This window comes from Schistocerca gregaria, chromosome 7 (assembly GCF_023897955.1).
Source record: "Schistocerca gregaria isolate iqSchGreg1 chromosome 7, iqSchGreg1.2, whole genome shotgun sequence".
Classification (NCBI taxonomy): domain Eukaryota; kingdom Metazoa; phylum Arthropoda; class Insecta; order Orthoptera; family Acrididae; genus Schistocerca; species Schistocerca gregaria.
The window spans coordinates 98,758,313-98,775,402 of NC_064926.1; the positions used below are offsets into that span (position 1 = coordinate 98,758,313).

Below are 17,090 nucleotides of genomic sequence, written 5' to 3' on the forward strand. Positions count from 1 at the left end.
TATTTAGTTTATACAGTTGTACTAGCAAACCAAAGAGTCAGTGACACTGATAGTAATGATTATTTTAACAGCGTCTTTTATGTACAATTATGAAGAAAATATCATTGCATCGTGAACGCTGCGTACATTTTCATCACAGAAAAGGAAGCTAAATATCCCCATTGAGGGCAGACACTTATTTGTTGCAAAACACGATTCATCTGCACCACTCGCCTCTCTAGAGCCACCTGGCTCACCCACACGCTGCTCCCACATTTAAAATCAGCCAAATTAAAATGCGTGCACCGTAGTGAGTCCTACTGTTTGTAAATCACTCGACTGGTGGGCTCGTTCCTTTTCAACTGGCAGAAACTAGAGGACTTGCTCTGCCAATGCTCTGTGTCTGACCGCTGCCACTAATGATAACAATAATGACAGCAATAATCATAATACTGCACGGGAACTACAGAAGTATAGTGGGCCTTACATAGTTACTATTGTGCTATACTGTCAATTAGCTCCATCATCTGTTGGGAAGTAAATAGTGTAGCAATTTCTGGTTCATTTCGGGTATTAACCACAATTCGGAGAAAGCATTTTTATTTATTTTGTGCGCTTATGTCTATTTCTCCATATTACTATTACAGATTCATAGTGAAAAGTACAACGTTTGTGTGTAGTGAGTGGACTATGTGGAGAGGATGTTCATACAGTCTTACACTCGCTTTCACCACCTTGTGACATGCTTTAATGCTAATATTTGAAAAAGTGATTATTTGTACCTTATTTTTCGCATTCCTTTCATATTTTTGTGGTATTTAATCCTGCAATGGTTCCTTCATTATTTTTGATCTAGCATTGTCTCTCACTGTTGGCCTTAAATTTTCTACATTTAAAAATACACTGGAACTTGAAACTCGGGGTGAGCAAGGTATTCCTGTTTTATTTTCTTAAAAACTGCAGTCTCTCTCAAGTAGCCACAATTGAGTCCTTGTCTGCCTACACCATTGAACTTGACAAAATGGTTCGCTCGTTTGAATGGTTTGTACGGGCCAAAGAAGCCCGTTTACTTATTTTCCCAAGTAACAGTACCAACCTCTGACACTGTGCCCGTTCTGCATCTCTGGTGTCTTAAAAAGCTTTCCCTGGCTACATTTTGCCGAATCATGACCTACCCTGCTGCAGTCAGCCTACTTCCCAGAATAGTATGCAGTTTTGCTGAGCCTCATTAGCCAGAAGGGTGAGCGCCACTTTCCGCCTCTACAAAGCCACTTCTCTACTTCTGAACATGGAGAGTAGTGCTCCTGCCGTAAGTGGGTGAGCATGTATACCCAGTTAACACAGATTTAGACAGAGTCGCAATGCGTGTATCCAGTAGGGAGTCCCGTAAACCTGAAAGCATCGCCGCTTTCTCATTCTCCTATCTATTAATACTCCATTTTTTAATATACTTTTGCGTGTGACACTCATTTAATGATGAGTTGTGTTGGACTCAGCATCCGAACTTTGTCCGGCAGTTAAATTTCATGCATGTGTAGACACGTGATAACCACGTTAATTTAATTCATCCGCTTTTCATGCATTTGTTTCGCCTTCATCGATTTCTATGATTAAATATTTCGCGAATGAAGTGAAGAGTTTTGTAACCATTAATTTTTCGCTAGTCATGATCTTGTTGCTTTGTTATTTTGATCCTCAGACCACGCTGTGAGCCACTGGATAACCAGTTTAACTAAATTCATCTGTTTGTCATACATTCGTTTCGATTACAGTCAGTTGTGTGATTGAATATTTCGGGAGTAAAGTGAATAGTTTTGTGATCGTTAATTTTTCGTAAGACATAATCTTGTTGCTTTGTTACTGATTTTAAGATCACATGCCGAATGGTAGGTTTTAGGACTGCTTAACAGAAGAATAATTATAAGTGGCTGAGGAATCCATCATCGTGCACTTTAGTAAGTTATAGATCGTGTGATGAATGCTCCGTGATTTACCTAATATACGAAAGGGATCCTCCTTGGCTATTCTTCCTTCCCTGAAGTGAGTTATTTCCTGGTTGATTTATCTTCAATGGCGGCTGTATGTTAATGCTCCCCATTCCTTTCTAACCATTAAAGTGATTTTCTCGTAGTAACGGTCAGGCTCCGTCCCAACACCTCCCCCCGCCCACCACTTTTTCCACTCTGTTCCTTATCGAGAGAACTGACTGCTTAAATAAGCGTTCATGCACAAATAATGTTAAGTTGTTGTAAGCTAATCGTGTCCCATTTGTAATCCGTACTGAGGTTTGTTGTAATAAAGATGTCGGAAATTTCTACTTTTAATGACATACACGACAACGAAACCGTAGATGAAAAGCATGAAATTGCAAAGTATCTGTCCCACTCTCCGTAACCAGAACAAATAAAATCAAAAAATAGAATTTGATTTTCGTACGATCGTCACGGATGTCCCGTTGTTGTCGTCCTAGTATTTTGCTAAATTAAACCTAAATATCGGGACGTCACCTTTCCAAGATGCGTTCCTAAAATTGCACTATGAAAGCTTAGTTGAATATCGTTCGATGTAGTAAAGGAACAATCGTGTCGTGTCGTACTGTTAGACACTAAATAAAATTGCACTTGATGTAGTGAAAGAAGGTGCTTGCTTTTGGAATGTTGTAATTATGTGTTTATTCTTTTAGATCGTTATATGAAGGCAGTCTTTCTTATCCACCCTCCTCATGCTTATGATGAAAAGTTATCGTCAGGGAATCATAGCCTTTCCTTCTTGCATTGTGAACGACGTATCCTATCAGAACCCTGTTTCACAAGCCCAGGCAACTCTTTTCAGTCTTACGGAGTAATGATCACTGATAATTATAATAAACGTTTAAAATAATTTAGTTTCGCGAGCAGTTTTACCCAACAAAGTTTCATTTTACCCCTCAACGAGGAAATTACCTCCAGTCTGGGAACCACTGCCATAGATCAGTAGCACAAGAACACCCAGTCAGCTTAGCCGTTTCCATGACTCTCCACTGCACGTGCCAGGCTGTGATAATCGGCACCTTACCAAGGTCGCTCATCTCACTGGAGTTCCCCATTTAAGGTTCAAATGGCTCTAAGCACTATAGGACTTAACACCTGAGGTCATCAGTCCCCTAGACTTAGAACTACTTAAACCTAACTAACCCAAGGACATAACACACATCCATGCCCGAGGCAGGATTCGAACCTGCGACCGTAGCAGTCTCGCAGTTCCAGACTGCTGCGCCGAGAACCGCAAGGCCACTTCGGCCGGCTACGGCCGGATCGCCGCCAGAATGGTTCCCCATTCGTTTCTGCTACGACTATATACGCTGTTCGACAGCAAACATGCAGCAACCTGAAGGAGGCATCTAAGCCAGGTGGAATCTGCAGCACGCATTTGCGGCGACGAGAGCTGCACACGATCAGTATTTCAGCGCAGGCGCGTAACACGGGCGGCATTAGCGCCACATGCGAATGCTGTTTAAAGCGGGAACACATACGCATACCAGAATTGTTCTGTCGTGTCGTAATTTTGCTCTTACAAGGGAACCTCCCCATCGCACCCCCTCAGATTTAGTTATAAGTTGGCACAGTGGATAGGCCTTGAAAAACTGAACACAGATCAATCGAGAAAACAGGAAGAAGTTGTGTGGAACTATGAAAAAAAATAAGCAAAATATACAAACTGAGTATTCCAAGTGCAAGATATTATTTTTGTTATTTCCTTTTTTTATCGTGTCTTAGAACGACAAGGGACTGACAGAAAAACATCTCAAGCATGATGAAGTAATGCTTAAAGTTTCAGCTGCGCATCGTTGGTAGGGGGGAGGAGCCTTCACATTCGACAACGCGCTATAGGTGAGTAAGAAGGAAGATTAGGGTCAGACGTGCTGTCCAAGGCCATTAGAGATGAACAGGTGAAGTAGTTGGCGGGTAGTCACGTGTACATGACACACAGTGCCACTAAATGCCATGATATTGTCCCAAGCGCCATCCATGCACAGAGGTAATTTGGACTGTGTACATCCCAGGCGACGACTTAGTCATTCTCCAGCCAAAAAATGTGATTTCTCCATTAAATTTGAAGATAAGCATCTTTACTGCTTTTTGTATTCCACTTCCTGACAGCTCTTGTAAATTTTCCTGGAAACCATTTTTATGAAGCTGCAAATAATTTCAGTGTGGGAGAATCCGTTTAAGCTATTCCATAACGCCACTTTGCATGGCACTGTGTTGTTTTCACGTTTACCGTTATTCCAACAGTCATTTATTCGACGTAAGCGGTTTCCACTTCTGTTCACTCCAGTGGAACACGTAACATGAGATGCGTTATACGTCACTAAGAAGTTTATTTAAAAAAGCATTGTCGTATAGACCTAGACTCCATTCTGAATGCGAGCCCACATAATCCATGGCGAAGGCTAACATTTGCTCCTCTTCATGGTCTCTACTTGACATTTTTAGAAATAAGTACTTCTCCGATTACATCTGCTGAGAAAGTATGGCCTAGCTCCTTGGGATCTATAACATAATGCAGCTTCAAGAGCTCTCCTGTAGTGTTTGCTCATCATTTTATATGACTAATGTCTCAACTGTAGCGTTTCGCATAGACGCATAGACACCTCTTAGAGTTAGTTGGCAGTTGATGGCTGGAGTGCTGACATCACGATTACAGGTAGTATACGTAAACCAGTTATGTTGGCTGCTGATGAAGCGTATACATGGTGGTCCATTGATCGTGACCGGGCTAAATATCTCACGAAATAAGCGTCAAACGAAAATACTACAAAGAACGAAACTTGTCTAGTTTAAAGGGGCAAACCAGATGGCGCTATGGTTGGCCCGCTAGATGGCGCTGCCATAGGTCAAACGGATATCAACTGCGTTTTTTAACTGGGAACCCCCATTTTTATTACATATTCGTGTAGTACGTAATTAATGTTTTAGTTGTACCACTTTTTTCGCATTGTAATAGATGGCGCTGTAATATTCACGAACATATGGCTCACAATTTTAGATGGCTTCAAATGGTTCAAATGGCTCTGAGCACTATGGGACTCAACTGCTGTGGCCATTAGTCCCGTAGAACTTAGAACTACTTAAACCTAACTAACCTAAGGACATCACACACATCCATACCCGAGGCAGGATTCGAACCTGCGACCGTAGCAGTCTCACTGCTCCGGACTGCGCGCCTAGAACTGCGAGACCACCGCGGCCGGCACAATTTTAGACGAGCAGTTGCTAACAGGTAGGTTTTTTAAATTAAAATACAGAACGTAGGTACGTTTGAACATTTTATTTCGGTTGCTCCAATGTGATACATGTACCTTTGTGAACTTATCATTTCTGAGAACGCATGCTGTTACAGCGTGATTACCTGCAGATACCATATTAATGCAATAAATGGTCAAAATGATGTCCGTCAACCTCAATGCATTTGGCAATACGTGTAACGACATTCCTCTCAAGAGCGAGTAGTTCGCCTTCCGTAGGCTAATGTTCGCACATGCATTGACAATGCGCTCACGCATGTTGTCAGGCGTTGACGGTGGATCACGATAGCAGATATCCTTCAACTTTCCCCAGAGAAATAAATCCTGAGATGTCAGATCCGGTGAACGTGCGGGCTATGTTATGGTGCTTCGACGGCCAATCCACCTGTCATGAAATATGCTATTCAATACCGCTTCAACCGCACGCGAGCTATGTGCCGGACATCCATCATGTTGGACGTACATCGCCATTCTGTCATACAGTGAAACATCTTGTATTAAAATCGGTAGAACATTACGTAGGAAATCAGCATACATTGCACCATTTAGATTGCCATCGATAAAGTGGGGGCCAATTATCCTTCCTCCCATAATGCTGCACCATACATTAACCCACCAAGGTCGCTGATGTTCCACTTGTCACAGCCATCGTGGACTTTCCGTTGCCCAATAGTGCATATTATGCCGGTTTACGTTACCGCTTTTCGTGAATGACGCTTCGTCGCTAAATAGAACGCGTGCAAAAAATCTGTCATCGTCCCGTAATTTCTCATGTGCCCAGTGGCAGAACAGCACACGACGTTCAAAGTCATCTCCATGCGATTCCTGCTGCATAGAAATATGGTACGGGTGCAATCGATATTGATGTAGCATTCTCAACACCGACGTTTTTGAGATTCCCGATTCACACGCAATTTGTCTGCTACTGATGTGCGGATTAGCCGCGACAGCAGCTAAAACATCTACTTGAGCATCATCGTTTGTTGCTGGTCGTGGTTGAAGTTTCACATGTTGCTGAACACTTCCTGTTTCCTTAAATAACGTAACTATCCGGCGAACGGTTCGGACACTTGGATGATGTCGTCCAGGATACCGAGCAGCGTACATAGCATACGCCCATTGGGCATTTGGATCACAATAGCTATACATCAACATGATATCGACCTCTTCCGCAATTGGTAAACGGTCCATATTAACACGGGTAATATATCACGAAGCAAATACCGTCCGCACTGGCAGAATGTTACGTGATACCACGTACTTATACGGTTGTGACTATTACAGCGCCATCTATCACAAGGCGAAAAAAGTGGTGCAACTAAAATATTCATATTTCTTTACGTACTACACGAATATGTAATAAAAATGGGGGTTCCTGTTTTTAAAAAAACGCAGTTGATACCCGTTTGACCAATGGCAGCTCCATCTAGCGGGCCAATCATAGCGCCATCTGGTTTCCCCCTTCAAACTAGACGAGTTTCGTTCTTTGTCGTTTTTTCGTTTGATGCTTATTTCGTGAGATATTTGGCTCGGCCACTATCAATGGACCACACTGTATATGAATCGTGACAAGCATCAACTAAGACCAGAAGATGGCGCACTGGAGCGTAGAAACTGGTAGCTACACAATAAATAAGATCATAATGACGGCTGTAGGCGTTTCATTTTCTTACAATAGTGAAACGGCCGTGGTCCGCGAGACCTCCAGTCAAAAGGACGATCATATAAAAGCATCTGCCTGAAGTCAAGATGACTGGTGGGAAACTGTGAAGCGTCAACGGCCACACTAAAACGTTATTAGGGTTCAGTACATACGTTCACAATGACTACAAATGGTCGTTGTCCTGCAGCAGCCTACGCTGTTGCTACGTCAGCCGGGTCCTGGATCCTAGCTGACGTACGAGTCAGCTCAGCGTCTGCACGCCCAGGTGGTGACGTCAGCGAATCTGGCGGCGTGGCGGCTGTTCAGCGCGAAGTGATTCTCGCTCGCTCCGTCCGAATTCTACGACGACGCTCGATGACCGAAGCGCGATGTACCTGCTGTCGGCAGTCGTGTGGTCGGTTGTTTTCCCCCCTAGCCCTCGTCCATTTCAGCGCCCAAAGGCGCCTGAGTGTTGAACAGGAACGTCAACCCCAAGAACCGCTGTTGCTGGCTTTCGCGTTGAAGTGCGATACTAGCAATACTCCAAAATGTCGTGTCGTTTCTCCATTAATAAATGGCAGGAGGTGAGCAGCATGAAGTTCATCCAGTTGAGTACCGCTAGTTTACACTGTTCAAAAATGGCTCTGAGCACTATGGTACTTAACTTCTGAGGTCTTCAGTCCCCTAGAACTTAGAACTACTTAAACCTAATTAACCTAAGGACATCACTCACATCCATTGTCGAGGCAGGATTCGAACCTGCGACCGTAGCGGTCGCGCGGTTCCAGAATGTAGCGCCTAGAACCGCTCGGCCACCCCGGCCGGGTTACAGACTGTGCTGGAGCATATAGTTCTTAGATTCACTAAATTATCGTAATCACAGAATCGAGTGCTGTGAATGCCATCGATTCCAATGTTCAGCTCATGACGGGAGGTGAAGAGCTGGAGTATTTAAACTGAGCTAGCGCGAGGCTATGACGCAAAGTTCGATTCGCAATGGCCGAATGTCTTCCCCTTATTCTGCTACAGTCCGTCCCTGGAAGCTGTGCGGTCAGTACGACGGAATGTCATGCTTAACGGACCAGGCTCGATTGCCGGCTGGGTCGGAGATTTTCTCTGCTCAGGGACTGGGTTTTGTGTTGTCCTTATCATCCTCTTTTCATCCAGATCGACACACAAGTCGCCAAAGTGGCGTCAGCTTGAAAGACTTGTAGCAGCCGACCAGTCTACCCGACGTGAGGCATTTCCATTCTGCTACATTCACTTAACAGGTTGTTAAGTGCTGTTTCGGTCCCTCACTATGTGCTCTTACAAAACACATACAGTTTCTTGCAACTTGCCTTACGGGCTATGAGCGTGGGGTTGATCTGAGATTCTGTTATTCTGCGCAACGGATTAATCTGAGATGTACCCTTTTCCCTGCGGCTCTTGCAAGATCCAATTTCCACCCCCACACTACTACAGAAGTCAGACAGACGCTCCTAACGTTCTAAAGAGAAATGCCTGAAAAACTTCCGGCAATAAACCTCTTCTGGAGTCGTCCACTGTAAGGAAATGAAACAAAACTTCACATAATTTCTTACGTAACTAGTGGGATACTTGGGTACTGGAGTATGGTTCTCAGGAGAGCTTCTGTAAAGTTTGTAAGGTAGGAGACGAGATACTGGCAGAAGTAAAGCTGTGAGTACCGGGCGTAAGTCGTGCTTCGGTAGTTCAGATGGTAGAGAACTTGCCCGCGAAAGGCAAAGGTCCCGAGTTCGAGTCTCGGTCGGACACAGTTTTAATCTGCTAGGAAGTAAGTTATATCCTGGTTCTTTTCGGAATGTGAAGTTACCTCTCAAGGAAAGGATTCGCTAATGAAATTTCTATACAGAGTTTAAGATTGTTATTGATTTGGCAGAATGGCTGAGAGACGCGCCTACTCAACTTGAATAATTATCCCTTAGAATATTGCTAGGTCCGGTCGAGGCTGTCGCGTGTGAAATTCAGTGAAGTGTACTGTTGTGGAGGAAATATGGGGCTCGCAATAGCTGTAGTGCACAATACCGTAAGGTGCGATGACTTCTGTCTGCGCCACTCACTGCTAACAAATAAGATAACTCTCGTTCTATCTGGATTGACCTTCGCCAATCAAACTCTCCTTACTCCCTGAAGAAGTCAAGGATTCCTATTCGCCCCTAGTCTAACTATTGACATGGTACACCGGTCAGATAACCAGCCCACCGCGATGCCACTCAAAAATTCTCTCGCAGGCGTTTAACTATAACTCTGTCCGATCACACCGCACAACAAGTGTGTTGGCCAACACAGTGCACAACGCTTAATCGCAAGGACTCAATATAGAGAGTCGCACTTCGATTCGCTCTTGACAGAGGTGCTCTCCCAGTGAAGTACTGAGGAGAGACTTGTTCCTCGCTCCAAGAGCGACAACGCAACGGCGCCTGTCCATGCCAGATGTGATGGTGTATATCCTTCTGTCTTTTCCATTACTCCTTGAGCTCACGGCGTCAGAAATATCGTCTGCCAATCGGCATTGAATGAATTTTCGTTTAAGGCGACCAATCTGGAAATCATTAGTATCAGCGTTTGGCGTTTGCTGTCTCCTTGTGAAAATCTCTGAAACTGCGTGCTATGTGTAAAGAATGCGTAGGCTGGCCGCTCCCACACAATGTAGCAGAATTTGCTTTTAAGCCGAACACGGGGTCATTCCACCTTTCCCTCGGGCGAACGCTGTCTGCTCCAGGGGCGTCCATCGACCGACGTAGATGGGTTGGGTCTGGCCTCCTGGCGTGTGGTTGCCTCTCTCAAACTAAAAGCTCCTGTGACTGTCGTGTCTGGAATGTATGTGTGTTCTACAGCCTCGAGTATTTCAACCACGGTGCGTACTTGCGATTTATTAGTTATTTGCATATCGTTTACGTGAATTCATACAACATTGACTTTATCTTATCGAGTTTGTTTCGAATGAAGCGTCCTGATGTGCGGAATACGATTCTGAGGGCGGAATATGTAAGCAATGAAGGTCAGGAGACCACGTCGTCTTACAGGGCTAACGAATATGCTTGTCCCCCTTCCTTTGGTTTTCCGTCCTCTTTTCTGCTGAACGCTAATTCCTTACTCGAGTGACAGTTACATCGACCTGACCCCGTTGCGACTTAATGCCTCGCTTCCTGTTAGTCTGGCATGACTTGAATTTGCCTGAGGCAATGTGAGTTAGTTTTAATATTTTTTCTGATATCTACCCCTTACTGTTCTGTGTCGTAACAGGCAGAGTGAAGAAAAGTTGACTTTCGGATAACTTTTCAACACGGGCAGCCTTTGTTATCAGTTTTGCAATATTTTCGGCAAAATAAGGCGAAGAAATTATCGTCTCTGTGCTTTTGGATTTTATTAGTATATCTGGGCAAAAGCACGATTTTTGAAATAAGGTCTGTGTTGACGGTAACTACTTTCGAATCCAATATTTAAAAAAATCAAATAATAGCTGCACTTTATTTTATAATTGTTACAATAGATCTTCCCGCATAAGATATAACTTTTGTACAAAAGCTAATGATACTTTGAAATATTAGTGCTGTATCAACTATTTCACCTTTTATTTTTATGAAATACCTACATATATTAGCCACAAATAAACCAGATACTGATAGCAAGAGTCTCTTATTAGAAAGGTGGCGTTGTCAGCATTCTGTCAGATTAGATGTTGGTTTTAATTCTGTAGTCATATATCCGAAGAACTTCCTGTTTTTACACATAGCTCGTAGCAGAAGTAAGTCTTACAAATGCCACGATGTATTGCTAAATCCACAGTAACGGAAGTTAAGTTTATGTAGTGTCACCGCCAGACACCACACTTACTAGGTGGTAGCCTTAAAATGGACCGCGGTCCGTTAGTATACGTCGAACCCGCGTGTCGTCACTATCAGTGAATTGCAGACCGAGCACCGCCACACGGCAGGTCTAGTCTAGAGAGACTCCCTAGCACTCGCCCCAGTTTACAGCCGACTTTGCTAGCGATGGTTCACTGCCTACATACGCTCCCATTAGCAGAGACGACAGTTTAGTATAGCCTTCAGCTATGTCATTTGTTACGACCTAGCAAGGCGCCATATTCAGTTACTATAATTACTTCAATAATGTATTGTGAACAGATAATATTGTGAATCATGTACCTTCAAGAGCGAAGTTCATCATTAATGAATTAAAGTTAAGTATAAAACGAGTAATGTCCGCTTTCTGAATTCTCATTCCTTGTCATGTTCCAGACCCCACGTCAGTATAGTTCTTCCCTCCTCACGCCAACCTGCGTGAGCTAAAACGCGTGCATTTCTGCCTCCATTCGTAACACGGTGTTGGCTCGTCTGCTAACACAAAAATTTATTTGCAGGGGAAAGTTAGATTGCGTTCCAAAAAACAAGAAGCTATTTTTATGAATATAAAAGTGTTACGAGTGAGCAGAATGACATGAGATTGGTAACATGAAGCTATAATTGGGCGCAGGTGACGATGTACCACTGGGACCTGCCACAGGCGCTGCAGTACATCGGCGGATGGCCGAATCCACTGCTCGCCGACTACTTCGTGGAGTATGCCAGAGTGCTGTTCGAAAACTTTGGAGACAGAGTAAGTGCCGGCGGCTCCATTGTTTCTCGCACCGCCTTCTGCTCATTGCGATACATGTCTGAGCTCCGCGGTCGCACAGGTGAAGTGGTGGATCACCTTCAACGAGCCGTCCGTTTTCGTGAACGGCTACGCGTCCTCTGGTGGTCAGGCGCCGTCGCAGAACGCCTCCGGCATCGGGGACTACCTGGCCACGCACACCCTGCTCAGGGCACACGGGCTCGTCTACCGCCTCTACGACGAACAGTACAGGGCCACGCAGAACGGTGCGTTTCATAATTTACTTGCATTACTTTGCTGTCGATTTATCTCAGTCTGTCAACCTGAACACGGCGTTTAAAGAAAAGTGTAACGTATTAATTAATGTAAAGCAATAGTTTACTTTTGTTCTACGGTATTACTTTTATTGTGTCATTCATTTGCTGAGTATTGTCACGAAAGAAGTTACAATGTGTGTAAACAACACTGGAAGAGAGGTTCCACGTCTACATTGAAGCAAAAACATACACTAAGTAACATCTTTGACTGTGTGGTGGTAAGGCAATGTAAAAAGTAAAAAACTGAACAGTACATAATAAAAGTAAAAACGGAAAAGACGGAAAAAACGGAAAAGACTAAATCAAAAGAGGAACAGCGTGCCTACATATTAATAAACAAAACTAATAAAACGAAATAAAACTAGTACTTGACAAGGCTACTTCAAGAGGTATGGAACATGGACAATGATACACAAACCAATTGAAAGAAGAAAGAATTATCAATGTAACTACAGAATTTATAAAAAAGGCTGAACAACACACAAATACAAAAAGAGCAAACACGAAAAACACTAACATTATACTCAAAACTGTGACTACGTAACAGTTTGAATTAAATAAATGAACCAAATAAAATAAAAACAATATCTGATGAGACAACTACAAGAGGTATTAAACCAGTTAGAAGAAAGATTTAACAATAGAAACTACAGTTTATATGGATCACACAGACAATTTCAATAAAATGAAAGAACTTAATGAATATAGGAAAATAGGAATATGTAGGAACAGACAGTGTTGGAAGTAATGAGAAACAGAGATGATTATGCGGAGCTTGGGAGAGGGGAAGTGTTGAGCTGTGTCTGGTCATTTGGGATTAGATCAGAACTGTGAGCAAGATGTTTGTTTATTTCCAGGGCTTTCAGCAGGTTGAGTAAATGGCCTTTGTTTGCTAAGTAAAGTACACGGGACACTGGCTGGTAGTTGTGACCCTCACTCAATACATGCTCAGTAAATGCAGAGTCAGAATTCTGCAAACTCCAGCTGCGTTCATGTTCAGCCAATCTAATTGATATGTCTCTGTCTGACTGACCAATGTAAAACTTGTCACAATCAGTACAGGTGATTTTGTATACACCACTGCTGGCTAATAACTGGATCTTATCTTTGCTATTAAAAACACACTACTGGCCATTAAAGTTGCTACACCACGAAGATGACGTGTTACAGACGCGTATTTAACTGACAGGAAGAAGATGCTGTGATAAGCAAATGATTAGCTTTTCAGAACATTCACACAAGGTTGGTGCAGGTGGCAACATCTACAACGTGCTGACGTGAGGAAAGTTTCCAACCGATTTCGCATACACAAACAGCAGTTGGCCGGCGTTGCCTGGTGAAACGTTGTTGTGTTGCCTCGTGTAAGGAGGAGAAATGCGTACCATTACGTTTCTGACTTTGATAATGGTCTGATTGTAGCCTATCGCGATTGCGGTTTATCGTATCGCGACATTGCTGCTCGCGTTGGTCGAGAGACAATGACTGTTAGGAGAATATGGAATCGTTGGTTTCAGGAGGGCAATACGGATCGCCGTGCTGGATCCCAACGGCCTCGTATTACTAGCAGTCGAGATGACATGCATCTTATCCGCATGACTGTAACGGATCGTGCAGCCACGTCTCGATCCCTGAGTTAACAGATGGGGAAGTTTTCAAGACAACAACCATCTGCACGAACAGTTCGACGACGTTTGCAGCAGCATGGACTATCAGCTAGGAGACCATGGCTGCGATTACCCTTGACGCTGCATCACAGACAGGAGCGCCTGAGATGGTGTACTCAACGACGAACCTGGGTGCACGAATGGCAAAACGTCTTTTTTTCCGGATGAATCCACGTTCTGTTTACAGCATCATGATGGTCGCATCCGTGTTTGGCGACATCGCGATGAACGCCCATTGGAAGCGTGTGTTCGTCATCGCCATACTGGCGCATCACCCGGCGTGATGGTATGGGGTGCCATTGGTTACACGTCTCGGTCACCTCTTGTTCGCATTGACGGCACTTTGAACAGTGGACGTCACATTTCAGATGTTTTACGACCCGTGGCTCTACCCTTCATTCGATCACTACGAAACCCTACATTTCAGCAGGATAATGCACGACCGCATGTTGCAGGTCCTGTACAGGCCTTTCTGGATACAGAAAATGTTCGACTGCTGCCCTGGCCAGCACATTCTCCAGATCTATCACCAATTCAAAACGTCTGGTCAATGGTGGCTGAGCAACTGGCCCCTCACAATACGCCGCCAGTCACTACTCTTGATGAACTGTGGTATCGTTTTGAAGCTGCACCTGTACCAGCCATCCAAGCTGTGTTTGACTCAATGCCCAGGCGTATCAAGGCCGTTATTACGGGCAGAGGTGGTTGTTCTGGGTACTGATTTCTCAGAACCTATGCACCCCAATTGCGTGAAAATGTAATCACTTGTCAGTTCTAGTACAATATATTTGACCAATGAATACCCGTTTATCATCTGCATTTTTTTGTTGCTGTATCAATTTTAATGGCCAGTAGTGTAAACTGGGCTGTCGTGTTCATAACATAGTAGGAATGCCTATACTTGGAGGCCTTCAGTGCTATGGCTACAATCTGTGATACCTCTCCCAGACATGGTAACGTACACCATTTGTACAATGGGTGGGGAAGTTGAAAAATGTTCAAATGTTTGTGAAATCCTATGAGACCTAACTGCTAAGGTTATCAGTCCCTAAGCTTACACACTACTTAACCTAAATTATCCTACGGACAAACACACACACCGACACCCGAGGGAGGACTCGAACCTCCGCAGGGACCAGCCGCACAGTCCATGACTGCAGCTCCTTAGATCACTCGGCTAATCGCGCGCGGCAATGGATGGGGAAACCGACGGGGCAATGAGGAGGGGGCATAACTTTCCGTTTTTGTTTCCTATGCAAAATGTGGTCAATAAGGACAGGATTGTAGCCATTGGCCATCTAACTCTGCTTTAAAATTATCTGTGGGCAGGGGGAAAGCTGCGTGTTTGTGAGCTGTGGGCTGTTGTGAGCAAGAAGGTATTACTGTGTCTGTAGTTGAATTTTTTTTATAAATTTTGAAATAATGTGTCCAAGTACTGATGTTAACGGTGAGATCTAACACGTTTATTGAGTTGTTGCCAACCTCCATTGTGAACTGAATTTATTGATGTTGACTGTTTAGGTTTTTCAAAAATGTGCTGCCTTGTCTTGTAGTACCAGTCCTCGTCACATATCTAAATCATTATTTGATATTTGGACTCAAAAGTTCTTTTTTCAGAAAATGTTGTTCAAAATGCTTCATAAATATTTCAGCCAACAGTGGACTAAGAGGGGAACGCATAGCTAAGCCATTTATTGTTTATAAAGAGCCACCTTGGAACTGGAAATAGTTTGTGCCAAGCATGTCTGAGTTGCCAGTCTCAAGTCATTCAGTTCCACAGGATTGACATTAGACTTGTACATCAACTCTGTCAGAATATCAATGCATCCCACTGCTGGAATGTTTGAAAACAAACTGTAGGCATCAAAGGACACTATTTTATCACTCTGTGACAAAGTGTATCTTTCTTCTTATTTACAAGATCCACAGAGTTTGAAATACCATGCTTTGGTTTGAATTTGGTCTTGTTCTTAATTAAGGCATCCGCTTGAGACTTCCCGATATCAAAGTAAAGGCTTCAGTACTGTTTATACGACATAAAGTTTTAACATGTACTCGAGCTAGTCACTCCATTATAACTCATTTATTAATGTGTCTTCGATCGGCCAGTCTGGCTCCACCTGCCGATGTTGACCGGATCAATTCTAAATTCCGGTACATACGTAATAACAAGTTTTCTGTTCGCCGACGTTTTATCAGTGACACAGCTTATCACCAGATCTTTGGTTCAAATGGCTCTGAGCACTATGGGACTTAACATCTGAGGTCATCTTTACTTTGAGTTCAATCATCCCTTTCCCCTACTGAAAGTGCTACACCATTGATATCCTGGACTACGGCGTTGTTTCGCTTCTTCTTCTTATCACCATGATGGAAGGCGCCTCATCGTGGTATGGCGTAATTCACAATTTGATCCCGAGCAGTGAACACATTCATTGCATTGGTCTTCGTCTGACTAGTATTCGGGACTTATGGCATCAACGTGATGTACTGTGTGTGTGTGTGTGTGTGTGTGTGTGTGTGTGTGTGTGTGTGTGTGTGTGTGCTCGGTCACGCGCGCTTTGATTTTGCGGGCGCTTTGAAGAGGTTATCGGCGCCCTGATACATTTAAAAAGAAATGCATGTTGATGAAATCGCAGAAATTGTTGCACACAGTGGAGATGAAATCTTCAAAACGACACTCATGCACTTACTCTCACCTCGCTCGAACTCATTCACACAAGCATTCCATCTCATACGCCTTAAGACAACGGTGATAGTGTGAAAGGTGCTATACTAGGGATTAAACACAAGTAAAACGACAAAGGAGCTACAACAACGGCATAGGCAAACGTGACCGGCTTACCACTTACAAAAAACACGGGCTAGAATTTCATCTTATCAATACATTAAGAATCTCCCTAAAATCTTGGAAAAAATGTACACTTTACAGATCGTTAAAACTCTAACCACACTCGTTAGAACGCCACTTAAAATAGAGGGCAGCTCCATCGGAAAATCTGTTGCTACACTCTGGTCTGAAAATAAATCACACAGTAATAAAATGTGTAATAATGTGTAATACATCACACAGTAATAAAATGTGTACGCCTGTACGCGACAAGCACCACACATCGGAGGGTCCTCTCGCCAGAGCGAGAAGCCACGCATAATAGGGCTCTGGCGTACTCGAAGACGAGTGAAGAGGAACTTGTCACGTAAACGCTGCTGGAAGGAGGTACTCCGTGACCAAATTGTGGACTTCACTAGACGGAGCTTCATTTCCAGCCCGTCGTCCTCCCACCTACGCAAGAGCCTGTGTCTCAACAGCGAGGCAATAGTTCGTAGAGGGGTGGCACACCAAACTAACTGACGGTCGCAGCACACTTCTTCCACTGCTATACCTGCTCTTTTATTCCCTGGCACCTAGCAGAAGGTTACCGCTTTGCACTGTCGTTTGTAGCAGGAGGAGAGCGTCCTAGGTATTCTGGACTACTTTATCTGTTGGGTAAAAGCGTTATAGAGAGTGTATGGTACTAAGAGAATCGCAACAGATAAGGAATTTAGTACTCGAAATACATCTCATCTGCCCCAGTGTCCGC

General features: G+C 43.8%; 1 protein-coding gene across 1 annotated transcript in view; it reads left to right on the plus strand.

Annotated features, from left to right (window-relative positions):
- LOC126281895 (myrosinase 1-like) overlaps positions 1-17,090 on the plus strand; it is a 72,993-nt gene that overhangs the window by 21,591 nt on the left and 34,312 nt on the right. The window contains exons 4-5 of the mRNA XM_049981213.1: positions 11,409-11,531; positions 11,611-11,794. Coding sequence (XP_049837170.1) covers positions 11,409-11,531; positions 11,611-11,794 — 307 coding nt within the window. The remainder of the gene's footprint in view (positions 1-11,408; positions 11,532-11,610; positions 11,795-17,090) is intronic.